We start from the raw sequence: 14,137 nt of genomic DNA on the forward strand, positions 1-14,137 counted from the left end.
TGCTAAGGCATGTATTAAGCAGAGTTTTCTAATAATAAGCGTGTAAGTAATAGACTTGCAACATTTCTGCCAATAACTTATAGGACATAATATTTTCTCCTGTTTCCACTTCCTAAAAAGCTAGTTACTAAAAAATAAAATCCACAAAATTTCTCATCATTTTTTTCAATATTTTGAATGTGTATGTGTGTTTTTTTAGAATAATATTCTTCATAACTCACCCTAGGTTTATTATAAATGATCCAACTGGAGTCAATATTGGACCCCGTCATGGGGACCAAAGCCAGACCCGCAGCGACCCCATTATGGAAAGTGGGCCACAATAGGCAGTGGGGGGAGGTGTCACTTGCACTAAGGTTGATTGTGTTAGAGCGAGGGGGGGGACCGCGCCCGGATACACATAGTTTTGGTAATGTGAGCGGCTCCGTGGGGGAACAGGGCAGACTGCGGAGGGTTAGCATCCCCCTGGAAATTGTAATAGGTTAGTATTTCGCTGAAAATAATGTAATAATGTTTTGAAAATAATATCAAATAGTTAAGTAGAGGAGCATGAGATATGCAAATAGTAGTTTGTAAGTTGTTTTAGTATTTAGAATTTTTATTATGAAAATTCATATTTTAACAGATTCTAATTTTTCCTACCAATTTTATCTGGTATTATTCGCAGAAAATACTATATTTTTTCTGTTAAAAATGGGCTCAAACACAGTCTTCAAAAATTTCTACATAATAGTTGGTTGATTGTTTTTACGGCAAAGCAAACAACGGGGTAGGTGAGCCTGATGTTTAGTAGATACCACAAAAATTATTTTCTAAAAACTTTTTGTATATTGACAATCGATCGAAAACGAGCATTTTATATCGACTAAAATAATACCTTCCAACCGGCAAAGCCATAGTCCTTGTTCCCATCGCATACAAATACTTCTCTTGTTCTTCAATAAAGTCGTGATCCGATATCTCAGGCCTTTGCAATAAGTGTATCGTCACTGGTATCGACGATTGCAGGAGGCTGTACACTTCATCCATTCTGAAATAAGTTTTTTAAGTTTATTAACAGCTTTCTATGTTAATTTATCGTATGTTAGGTATTTTTAAGTTAAATTTTAATCGGGCGCTGGGGTTTTTGTGTAATATCAGAAACATACTCTGAAATATTTGTCCGATTGTCAGCTTTTGTTCACATAGCCTTTCAACTTTGCTGCTACGTGTTGATTTGAAAAAAAAATCACAATTTTTTCAAAAAATAGCCCCTATTCACACATAAATAAGTGCCAATTCATATGAAAATCATTCTCAATATAATATTTTTCAAAAATAAACCCTATTCCCATAGACATAAGGTCTAAATCCTCACCTATGATCCCTCGGATATAGCAAACGCAACAATTTAGTGTTCATATGCTCCATGCCAGTGGCCTCGTCTTCATTAGTTTTTGTGGTTGTTGGTTGCGGCGCCTCCATGGGATTGATCTGTTGCGAGTATGCTGTCTCTTTCTCTAACACTTCGAGGGCTAAGGCTGGAAATAAGATTATACGTAAAATTTATTTATTTAACCATTTCTTGTACCACACCATTTAACATTACAATGTACAATATAGATATATTTGTATGGATGCGAGGTAAAGTACAAAAGGTGACCTTATCGCTTAAAAGCGCTTTCTTCCAGGCCACCTACGGTAGAGGATAGATATAATATACATAATACATATTATTAATGTAACGCGGTAAAATGTATTGAACTGCTAGTGATTAAAATATTGCTAAAAGATTGGCCACTAAAGATGGCTTATCTTTAGAAGAATATTTTATAAATAACTGAAAAAGACATAACATTATCGAGAATTGACTTTAATCGTCTGCTAAAATCGCCATAAGTATTAATCTACGTTTGGTTTATTTTTAACATTAAATTTTTACATATATTTTAGAGCTGACTTGGAAACGAATACCAATTTAAAACACAACTTCAACACTAAATTAAACATTCTGGAGACTCACTCCAAGAAACGTAAGACACAACAAATATAAATCAATCAAAAATACACAATCATTGACAGTTTGTTCCTAAAAAGAAAAAAAGACGTGTGGCACTCGGGGACTGCCGCGGTAAAGCTATTGCATGCTATGCCTTCAAGCCACACCTCCGTGCCCGTCGGAGTGGGGAGCGTGAGGTTTTTTCGTTATGGAATTTCTGGATTCGGTCCCCGCGCTCAAGGCCCGCGATAGAAGCTATGCAATAGCTTAAAAAAATACATTATCCCAGAGTTAAAAGATATTATACTCACATTCCATATACTCATCCGTAGACTTAATCGTCTCAGCGATTTCTGCCTGCAAAGCCAGATCCTCCCTCATGGCCAGTCTATAAGCCTCTAGCGGCCAGTCCACGGGCGGGTCCGATTTGCATCTGCTGAATATTGTTATCAGCATCAAGCCCACCGCTGGGGGAAGGTTGTCCACGTCGCGCAGGCTTATACCTGGCGATTGGGAATATTTGTGATATTAAGTTAGGGGTGTGAGGGGGGTGTAGGGGAGTGTCCCCGCGCTGGGCCTCACAGCGTAGGGGGGCGTCCCCCGGGTGGCGGATGGGGGAACGGCCGGTAGTACAGCCTAGCTAGCTACTGGCTAAGTCCGATGGACTCGCCGACCAAAGTAGGATGTGGTCCTCCAGCATTTCGGGGGTTGTGCGGAGGGTTAACACCCCTCCCGCGTAAAAATAACCATGTTACGAAACCGACAAGAAGAGAGAAACGATCTGATCCCAATACCAACGACACGCGGCTACGAATAAAGGAAATACGATTTGCTACATGGAATGTTAAGAGTTTGTATAGGCCGGGATCCATATACCAGGTCACCAGAGAACTGCACCAATATAGAATCGGCATAGCCGCGTTGCAAGAAGTAAGGTGGCCTGGAAATGGAGAATGCCAGCTAGAAAGCGGTCACACACTATTCTACAGTGGCTCTGATTTTGATAGACATGTCAATGGAACAGGCTTTTTAGTTGACAAACATTTTCTGCCCAACGTGATACAGTTTAAACCAATATCAGACAGAATATCGATCCTACGACTAAAAACTAAATTTTTTAACATCACGCTATTAAACGCGTATGCCCCAACGGAACAGGCACATGACGACATAAAAGACGAATTCTACGAACATCTAGATCAGGTTTACGATAATATCCCCGGATACGACGCCAAAATTCTCCTCGGGGACCTGAATGCAAAGATAGGACGAGAAGAGGCATTCATGCCCACCATAGGAAAACATAGCAAACATGACAAGTCCAACGATAATGGTACTAGGCTTATCTGTTTTGCGGCATCAAAGTCAATGGTAGTCCAAAGCACTAAGTTTCCCCACAAGGATATATACAAAGGAACGTGGAAGTCGCCCGATGGAAAAACGGTTAACCAAATTGATCACGTCATAATTGACAATAGACACAAGAAGATCATAGAAGATATAAGAACATTTAGAGGAGCAGACTGTGACAGTGACCATTATTTGGTGGGCATAAAAGTCAAGGCTAAGATAAAAGTCGCTAAAGCAAGAACTGTAGTACGGGAAGACAGGATTAATGTAGAAGAGATAAGAAATGAATATGTAAATAAAGACTTCCAATTAGAACTGAAAAATAGATTTGACGGGTTAGTGATTTCGGACAACATCGAAGAAGCATGGAACACCATAAAAGAAACAGTGAAGGAAACAAGTCTGAAGGTTCTGGGTAGAAAGAAACGGAAAAACAGAAGGAAATGGGTTACATCAAAGTGTGAAGAGCTCTTGAATGAGAGAAGAAAGCTGAAATTGCAAGCGGAACAGGACAATAAGTGGGAAGAAAAATACAATGAGATATGTACAGAAACTAAAAGGACAATAAGAAATGCAAAGAGAAAATACTTGGAGGATTCAATAACTGACATAGAAAATCTAATCAAAGCAAACGAAAGCAGGCACTTTTACCAGAGAATTAGAAATTTCAAAAAAGGCTTCCAACCTACTTTGCAACTCTTGGAAGACGATGACGGTAATCTGGTCACAGAGCAGGCAACTATTAAGGAAATGTGGAGAGACTATTTCCAAAACCTTTTAAACTGCCCGTCGACGCATCAAGAAATAAACGAAACCGATTTCCAAAGCGATGAAGAATCACAGCCATTGACGTACGAAGAAGTGAGATCTGCTATCATGAGGCTGAAAAACAATAAAGCACCAGGAATTGACAACTTACCTGGAGAGCTGTGGAAATACGGTGGAAGTGTCATACAATCAAAATATTTCGACCTACTACAGAACATCTGGAACGATGAAAAAATACCAAAAGAGTGGAACGTAGGAGTTATATGCCCGATCCACAAAAAAGGCTCTAGAAAGAAGTGCACAAACTATCGTGGAATAGCGCTACTCCCCACTGCCTTTAAGATCCTGTCCTACGTGTTGCTCAAGAGGTTGGAGCCGTACGCTGAGGCCATAATAGGCGACTACCAGTGTGGATTCAGACGCAACCGAAGTACAGTCGATCAACTCTTCCTCCTCAAACAACTCATGGAGAAAAGGTGGGAGTATGCGCAGGACATCCATATGCTGTTTGTGGATTTCGCGAAAGCGTATGACAGCGTGGACCGCAGCTCAGTTTTTTACAATCTTACACAATTTTAAAATCCCTACGAAACTAATCAAGATGATACAGGTCGCCACCAAAGAAAGCTGGGCTGTGATAAAGGTAGGCTCGGAGGTTACAGACTCATTTGAGGTGCTCACAGGACTGAAGCAAGGAGATGCGCTGTCACCCATGCTGTTCAACTTAGCACTTGAACACATCATCCGACACATTATTACACTCGATGGTGGAGTGCAACTGCATGGACAGCATAAGGTGATAGGGTATGCCGACGATCTTGCGTTACTAGGAGGTAGGAAGGAAGAGATAGTATGTGCCGCACTCACTCTGGAAAGGGAAGCAAAGAAAATAGGCCTGCGAATCAACCACGGCAAAAGCGAATACATGCATATGCGCCGATACAAAAACAGCAGGATACCTAGGATCGACCTGTTAGTAGGAGACACTGTCTATAAAGGTGTGGACAAATTTAAATATCTGGGATGCACTGTGACCGATACGTACACGAGGGAAGAGGAAATTGATATAAGAGTACAAAATACCCTCCGCTGCAGTGCAGCCTTACATAAAATACTGGTGTCGAAGATCCTCAGCAGACGAACGAAAATCTTAATCTATAAAACCATATTAAGACCTATATTAATGTACGGCTGTGAGACATGGACACTAACCCAAAAAGAAGAAGGCAAGCTCCTAGTCACTGAGAGGAAGATCTTGAGGAAGATGTTTGGGCCAGTGTTAACAGAAGAAGGAATTTGGAGGAGGAGGAAAAACCTGGAACTTGAAGACCTAATGGCTGAGCCAAATATAATCGGTGAGATTAAATCGCAAAGACTCCGATGGCTCGGCCATGTAGAAAGAATGGGGGAAGATCGAGCAGCGAAACGAGCGTACCTGGGACGGCCATCTGGACGCCGTCCGGTTGGCCGTCCTAGGTACCGCTGGAAAGACGAAATCGCCAAAGACCTGCGCACCCTCCAAATCGAAAACTGGCAAGAGATGGCGCAGGATAGAGTAAAATGGAGGCTCTTATTGTCGGAGGCCAAGACTCACTTTGGGTCCCTGCGCCACTCCAGTAAGTAAGTAAGTAAGTAAGTAAGTTAGGGGTAGTTTTAATAGAGGTGAAGGAAGATCGGAAATATTCTACTCATTATTTCTTGCTGTTAAATGCTGAGCATAAATCAGTTTAACATCTGTATTTAACAATTAGTTACATGTTAATTAAGAGTTTTATTAGTATTGTAGATTTTTAACGTTGTATTTTTCAAACGATTACGTGTCGCTCGTACAGCAATGCTGATACGTACCTCACTAACACGTCAGCATGTCGCTCGTACAGCTCTGCAGGAACTTACCTCACTCACACGTCAGCGTGTCGCTCGTAAATCACTGCAGATACGTACCTTACTCACACGTTAGCATGTCGGTCACACATCTCTGCAGATACGTATCCTACTCACACGTCAGCGTGTCGCTCGTACAGCACTGCAGAAACTTACCTTACTTACATATTAGCGTGTTGCTCGTACTGCAGAAACTTACCTTACTCACACGTCAACGTGTCAATCACACAACATATATCGTATTTCATTCGTACGCCGTTTACACATCCTACTTATAAGTTTATGAGGACGGATGGTTTGTTACTCTTTGACCGATTACAATGAAATTTGGTAGGTAGGTAGCTGAAGACCCAGAATAGGGTATAGGCTATGCGGGTTTTTCCTTCGAAATCTAGTTGTAACTACGTACCCCTATGGCAGGCCAGCGTAACGGCGCGGCAGTGCGGCGCGGCGCCGGCGGGGTGCGGCGCGCGCGGCGTGCTGCTGGCCGGCGCGCCCTCCCCCGCGCACACGGACCGCACCCCCGCACCGCGCCCGCAACCCCCCGCGCACAGTATCTGCACGTATAGACGTGTAAATACAGAATACAGGCAAAAAAATGAGTGATTAAGATTTTTAGCTCTAGTAACTATTTTGATCAGTTTAGTGCAGAATACAACGAAGAGTTTTTAGTCCTATCAGAACACTCGTCAAATGTGTGCATACCTTAGTTTAGGTGTAGAATGTATATTATCAATTTTCATACTCAACGCGATTTCTATAACATGATATTAAATTATGTAGTTAAACAATAAACACGTACCTCAATAATATCCCGGGACAGATCATTGACTTGCGGCATATACGGGTAGTATCCATCGTCGATATCCTTCATCAGCGAATCCAAATACCCAAAAATACTGGGCGGTTGCGCATTAAAGTAATTAGGTTGAACCAATTTCTTCAACACCTCCTCACATAGATGGGACTCACATTCGCCAGCATAACAGAATTCCGCTGGAAAATCCAGCCAATAATGATCGATGTATTTCTCCAAACATAAATCTCTAGCAATGCGATATAAAAATGTGGATAGGTGTTTCAAATCGCTCCCCAGAAGAGTGTTTAATTTGAAATCTTCATATAGCAAATGGAATGTATAAAACACGTGCACTGTGTACGGAAACAAGAGGGAGTTGGCATTAAATTCCATCGGTTTGTCTGTATCGACTTTTTGGTCTTTCTCTTCGCTTTGCAGTAACGGTAAGTTCAGCATGTTTGATAAGGGCAGGCCGATCACTTTGTGCAGTTTGGAGTTCAATAAATAGTCCCAATCGTCTTGAGTGCCGTCGCTGGATGTTCTTTGCTTTTTAGTGGCGACTTCTACTTCTTCATCTGTCAGTTTCTGTGATTTATCTACGTCGTATCCAATTAGCGAGAGCATTAGGTTAAGGAACATTTCCCATTCTTGGTCTGGTGTTAGATCCTGTGAGCCGGGTGCGTTTCGTATGCCGTACCATTTGATGATAACCTGGAGAGGAGAAAAACATGTAAAAAATGATTTGTACTTATGTGCATATTTTTTATTTATTTGGTGGCGAGCGCGGCGGTGTTATCCATAGCTACTTTAGTAAGATCCGGCCCGAAGGACCACAATCTAATTTGTTCTCTGTGACGTCACACAGTGACGTCACGCTCACCTGCACGGTGAGGTCGGGCGGCAGCGCGGTGGCGAGCGCGGCGGTGCAGCGCGCGAGCAGCGGCGCGCACGCGGGCGGCGGCAGCGACACGCGGTACAGCTGCCCGGCGCCAAACATCACGCTCAGCCGGTTGCCGGCCGCGTCGCAGAGCCCGCGGATACCCGGGTGCCCTTAACGGAACAAAATATGCTCATGAGCGATGTCAAGCCTTGTATCCACTTGAGCGGCTCGGCCAAATGAGCCGCTCGGCCAAATGAGCCGCTCATTCGCCTGAGCATGCTCAAGTGGATATAAGGCTTTACGTATCGCTTATGATGAGGTACGCGTCAGCTTTTGCCAGCTATTTTATTAAAAAAATATGATAAAAAAAGCGTATGTGCCGAGCACACGTGTCAGAAGTGAAATTTCTTTGAAAGAATTCAAAGACACCAAAATCGTCGCCTTACTCCATGATGTGACGGTATAACATGACACGATTTTGAAATTTTACTCTCAACGCGCCTACAGAAGTTTCACTTAAAAAAAAACCACAAAAAGAAACCAGCTTCTTCTTTTAAGGCTTTCGCGGTATCTATTTTTCGTAATAAAAAATATGACCTATAATAGAATCTCCAGAATATTTATTCCCTGAATTAACTTTATTCACAATTGTATTCAAGAATCCAGAGCAGATGTAGTAACTGAAAAAAATCATTCGCAATTTTATAAAAAAAAAAATTTACACATACCCATAGTTTCCTTCTGCTCAATCCTAGAAACTGACGAATGTGGTACAGGAGACAATAAATGCAGAGCTGAATCATCAAATGTCGTATTATCACATCTAGTCGGTAACAGACTACTGCGGCGAGGAAATGGTGACTGGAAAGTCGATCGTTTAGTGTAAGGAGAGTCTATTAATCTGGCTAGAACTCCGCCTACGTGGACCTGAAATTTTTATTTTGAGTAATATTTGGTCATTGGAAAATAGACTTTATGATAATAAGCATAAGGTACTGTTTTATTTAGCGCGGAAGTGAATAGAAAGGATGAAGAAGCAGTAAGGTGATAATATCAATTGCATACTGTACAATATTCATTGAAACCAATTTTAAAACTTTGAAACAATTATAAATGCACACAAATAACAAATTCAAAGCCAAAATCGCATAAAAATAATTTTAACTACTCCCACCTTGCCAACAAAATTGTTTCCAGACTGCAGAATAATATTCCCCATTTCGTCAATCAGTGCCATCATTTTCAAATGCTCCAACACCACTGCGTCTTTGGCCATTACGGACGAAACCCAACCTACTATTATGTTTGTTTTAGACGTCTGTCCGTGACTATGAGATTTCTTCAACCGCATTATTTGTAATTTGCTCACCCCCTCCACTTTTACCATAAAGCATAGATAATTATGACCAACCAAGTCAGTGTGTAGAAATGCCTTTATGTCTTTGGGATTCTCTATGGGATCGCGGCGTATAACTTGACTATCAGTGAATATGTGGTCAATACACACATCGGGGTATAGGGGTAGTGATGGAGGATTTTGTATCATCGTATTTGCTAACATTGATGTGGAACTGGCTTGGCCGATAGACGCGTGTGGTGATAACCCTTGCTGGTGAAATATATTAGCCATAGGACTATTCTGTCTCGATCTGGTTGGTGTTAAAGGTCCCTTTTTCGAGTGGAAAGGGCTGCCAGTCCAACTGTTCATAGACTTTCCCATACTTTGCATTGGACTGTTTACGAAATCACACGACTGGCTGAACACAGTCGAATTCATGTTCGAGCACATAGCTAGACATTCATCCCGTAATGATCTTCGTAATTTCCATAACGAATGCGTTCCTAACTTCCAATCATAAAGCAGTATGATACTTGGCTTCGAACTGACAAATATTATTTGCAAATCGCCATCATTATAGTATTGTAAACCTTGTGAGGGCGATTTCATTAGTATCGGTGTGACTTCATCTAACGGATGACTGAGAGAAAAGCATGTGGGTAATGGACAGTCTGGATCATATCCAGATATGGATTCTGCCCGCAATTTTGCGCTCATTTGCGACTGTTTGAATGTTCTAGACCTCGAAAAGGAACTATTATGAGATTCATTTAGTTTAGAAAACGATACTGGCAATGTGGAATTATGTAGAATAGGCGGTGTTTCCTTTTCGAGAAGCACTCCGTATTTCATGGGCCATACTTTTTTTACTTGGAAAGGTATGCTTGTTATATATTCTCTGCCATCCATAGCATATACCCTCATGCATTTGTTGTCTACAAGTAATATTGATGGCATAGTTTTGCTTTTTATGTGTTCTGTATTGTCTTCTATTTTTATGTTTTTCTTGGAATCGCCTATTTGTGAATTCAGTGCGTCTATGAGCATTGTGTTGTTTATATCTATGTGAAAGTCTGCGAATGCGGCGTGTTTTATGGGATTGTCCATGGTGTAACAAGCTATGGTTTCTCGTTGTTCAGAGGCAGATGTTTTTGAACCAGGTGTTGAGATCAATCCTGTTACACAAAAAGAAAAGAATATAATTCGGTACTAAATTTGGTATTTATTATAATAAGTTAGTATATTTTATCTGATGAGATTTTGAAAGCCTGCAAAAATGTATGATAAATATGTTAGAATAAATAAATGGTTAATGTAAAGTTGTTCATAAAACTAAAACAAAATAGCTGTAGAGACGTTGCAAAAAAATCTTATGGTTCTATAATATACTAGCGGTTCGCCCCGGCTTCGCCCGTGGTACCTACATGTTTACGTTTTTAACGTGATAACGTTTTTAAAATCGTTTTAGTCGGGTGACATGTTCAGAAACTTGTGTCACACCAAAACCTCACGAGCGCGATCGCAGGTATAACGAGAGAGAGACGGACCGATCTCCCGTCTCATCTCGAGCGCTGCCACCAATAAGACGTTATCACGTAAACATCTCGATCGTAAACCTACTTTACAAACAACCAATTTTTTTTTCATAAAAACTATCATATCTCTCAAGTTGGATCGAACTGCACATGGTGTGCGAATTTTATTATAATCGGTTAAGTGGTTTAGGAGTCCATTGAGGACAAACATTGTGACACGAGATTTATATATATTAAGATTGTTTTTATTCCTTATTGACATGACTTCTACAAGACATTTATGTGAACTACTAAGCCATATTCCTTACCTTTAGACCATACAGCAGTACACCCCTTAACATACAATTCTTCTTCATAATAACAGTCTGTTTTTGGATTAAGAGGTTTCTTGTTCGATTGTGTTGTTTGTGCGCTATTTAGGTTAAATTTCTTGGACATATTACTGGAGCTATTCGCACTGCCAGCTCTGGAAGGGCCAGGTTCGTCTTTCTTTAGCCCGCTCATGAGTTCCGACTTGATGGATATATTGAAATCAGTTTTGAGTCGACTCGGAGGTCGAAACGAATCAAAATCGTATTTTGACTCTTTAGAGGATTCTGGCTCTATTTCTTCGGCTTCTGAAATTGGAAATGTATTGGATTAAAGTTCATGAAGAGATTATGGTTGTTGGCTGTTTATTTAAAACTATCGCTCTGCCATGGCTTCGCACAGCTAATTAATAAAAATTTAAAATATGTACACACATAAATCTTAGTATATGTTTTGAGTTAATTAAATAAAGAAAACTACCTATGCAATTTTTTAGTCTAAGTTTAGTAGTGTTGTGATGAATTGTAGCAAACTAAACAAACTTTTGTAGAAACCAGAAATTACGAAAATAAATAATAGTTTTCGAACGAAAATAAGTCTATCATGTTGTTGCATCAAGAGGACAAAGTATAACCTAAATAAACTTTCTTATTCTAATTGAAGCATTATAATTTATTTTTTAAAATAAAAGAACACATATTTTGGTAAAATATGTAAACAATAAAGCGCGTCACACACGGTGAAGATACTATAATATTTTATCTTAAGATACTGTTATATTTTATATTACAGTATCTTAACGCATCCGGTATCAGCGTTCGGACCATCATTTTTCTTTTTGTCATTGCGTACTAAGACTCCTGTAGAACCGCCATCCTGTTACAAATGACGCGAATTTTTGTGGGTCATTTGTAACAGGATGGCGGTTCTACAGGAGTCTTAGTACGCAATGACAAAAAGAAAAATGATGGTCCAAACGCTGATACCGGATGCGTTAAGATACTGTAATATAAAATATAACAGTATCTTAAGATAAAATATTATAGTATCTTCACCGTGTGTGACGCGCTTAAGACAATAAACCATTGCTTCTCTTTTGGAACACAGCTATGTATTCTAAAATCATAGTAAGTACTTTGTTTTATTCTTAAAGTATTAGCTTTCGCAGTGCATGCAATGTTAGGAGTTATTTTAAGTGACTGTGAAAGAAATATTCAAATGACTTCAATATTTTCGAGTTTATTAGATGCATACAAAGAAAAAATCTAATCTTTTCTTTATAATATTAGATTAGATAATATATGACCCTTAATAATGTCGCAAATACATATATATAATATATATATATATATCTAGATGTTAAAATATTTTCTTAGAAATAATATTTTTTATATTAATCCGTCAGTCCTCGGATCACAGACACAATAGAAAATCTATTGTGTCTCGGCCCGATCGGGCCGCTCGGTGGTTAATGGGTTAACTATCATGATTACACATTTTTAAATATATTTTTTTTTGTGTGGTGTTTCTCAATGTTAGCCAGAAGGGTTTCTACATTTTAACGCGGACGCAGGGTTGAACTGAAGGTTGTTCACCCTGGTGCGGGCGGGCGTCCCCCCGCCATGGGGATCTCGAACCTCGGCTTGGGCTGTCGCTTGGGTGGAGGAGGCCAGAAGGGCTTTAATTGGACGGGTTTTAAATATTAGTTTGCTCAGAAAACTATAGGTGGAAAATTGCCATGCAAAGTACATAAGTAATATAAAATAACTAACAATAATACTGTTACTTGTAGTTTTTACCAGCTTTTATCAAAATAAACTTCCCAGTGAACAAATACTATATCTTTACTTTACATTATAAAGGTAAATAAACTAGCAAACCACCTGTGGCTTCACCCACATGGTCAAAGGAAAATTCCCATAGGAATGAAATGTTTCACTGCAATAAAATGTACCTTATCACTCTCTAGCCTCTTTACTATATTATTTAGTCACAAATAGGCTTGTCGTTGCTACAATACCATTGCTCTTTCGTCAAACAAATACATTTTCACGCTCATGATATAAGTAAGGATTTAACGCTGTAAAAGTGTAAAGTTCTCATGGAATTTACCTTTTGCCTTGTAGTACACTTCTCTGATCGTCCACCATTCTTGTTCTTCTTCATCTTTGTGGTCTGCAACACTATCGTCTTTTATGGCGACATTTGTTAACTTATACAGCAATGTGCTTTCTGACAAAGACACATTGTGGCCCTTGTTGTAAATCTTTCCAGGATGCTTTGCCAGGACAGTCCGACCGTGCGGCACAAACTCCTTAAATTGATAAGTAAAATTCGTATTGGTTTAGAAAAATCAATAATTGCATCAATGAAAATGCAATGTTTTTTGCAGAAATTAAAGCACATTTCTCTAGTCTTGATATATATGCGTGCTTTTTTTAGTGAAATAAATAGCCAATTCATACATAAATATTAAATTTTAATAAAAAAATAGAAAAATTATTATATAAAACTGTATTTACCAGAGGTTCTGACGCCGCAATCATTTTATCTTCATCCAGATTTGTAGCAAGGAATAGTATACACTTTGTGAATCATATAATTTGATATTGTTTAGCTCTGTAAACAATATTTGAACAATTTTGTTGTTGAAAAATGTAAACTAGCAAAATGCATGCAAAATTTGCAAACACCGACAATCTGCAAAGTGCAAACTGCAAACGACATCTAGTGTCACTGTCAGATTGACAACGTGCAATTGTCATTTGTGACAGATATGTTTTTTTTTTTATGGAAAGTAGCTGCAGTAGCTGTAGTTTTTTGTCATACATACTATCTTATTTGTGATCTTATTGTTGTAGCACGAAGTTTGATAAAATCACAGAACAGTTTTAATGTTCTGTGGATAAAATGAACTAATAAGTAAAAATTGTCAATCTTGTAGGCTTTGCTTGTAGGTAGATATGACCTACTTCCATTTTGGATTTAATGTATTTTCATTAAAAGCACAAAATTTCTAAATCATGATATTGCAATTTTCCCAAGGGGCTTGCAAGTAGCAACGGAACTAAAATTTATGACTACAAGGTTGCCTATTGCAATACTAAATCTTTACTTGCTGTTCACTCAAGACGATTAAGAAAACATGCTTTTCAGCATTGCTTTCACGAATAAAATTAACAGCTTATATCTGTTATACTCGTATCTATAATAATATTATAAAGCTGAAGAGTTTGTTTGTTTGTTGAAAATCTCAGGAACTACTGGTCCGATTTGAAAAATTATTTCGGTAATT

General features: G+C 39.2%; 1 protein-coding gene across 1 annotated transcript in view; it reads right to left on the reverse strand.

Annotated features, from left to right (window-relative positions):
* The window catches only part of shtd (anaphase promoting complex subunit 1), a 33,958-nt gene extending 20,417 nt beyond the window's left edge, over window positions 1-13,541 (reverse strand). Inside the window, exons 1-12 of the mRNA XM_090103660.1 lie at window positions 13,365-13,541; window positions 12,955-13,156; window positions 10,842-11,150; window positions 8,834-10,173; window positions 8,388-8,586; window positions 7,660-7,829; window positions 6,783-7,490; window positions 6,390-6,537; window positions 2,290-2,481; window positions 1,358-1,520; window positions 878-1,030; window positions 222-465 (exon numbers count right to left, since the gene is read on the reverse strand). Coding sequence (XP_089959786.1) covers window positions 222-465; window positions 878-1,030; window positions 1,358-1,520; window positions 2,290-2,481; window positions 6,390-6,537; window positions 6,783-7,490; window positions 7,660-7,829; window positions 8,388-8,586; window positions 8,834-10,173; window positions 10,842-11,150; window positions 12,955-13,156; window positions 13,365-13,388 — 3,852 coding nt within the window. The 5' untranslated portion in view covers window positions 13,389-13,541. The remainder of the gene's footprint in view (window positions 1-221; window positions 466-877; window positions 1,031-1,357; window positions 1,521-2,289; window positions 2,482-6,389; window positions 6,538-6,782; window positions 7,491-7,659; window positions 7,830-8,387; window positions 8,587-8,833; window positions 10,174-10,841; window positions 11,151-12,954; window positions 13,157-13,364) is intronic.
* Between the last annotated feature and the right edge of the window lie 596 nt (window positions 13,542-14,137).

This window comes from Colias eurytheme, chromosome 7 (genome assembly GCF_061535395.1).
Source record: "Colias eurytheme isolate Ceu_HAF_F1 chromosome 7, ilColEury1 Martin Lab GWU primary, whole genome shotgun sequence".
NCBI classification, from domain to species: Eukaryota; Metazoa; Arthropoda; class Insecta; order Lepidoptera; family Pieridae; genus Colias; species Colias eurytheme.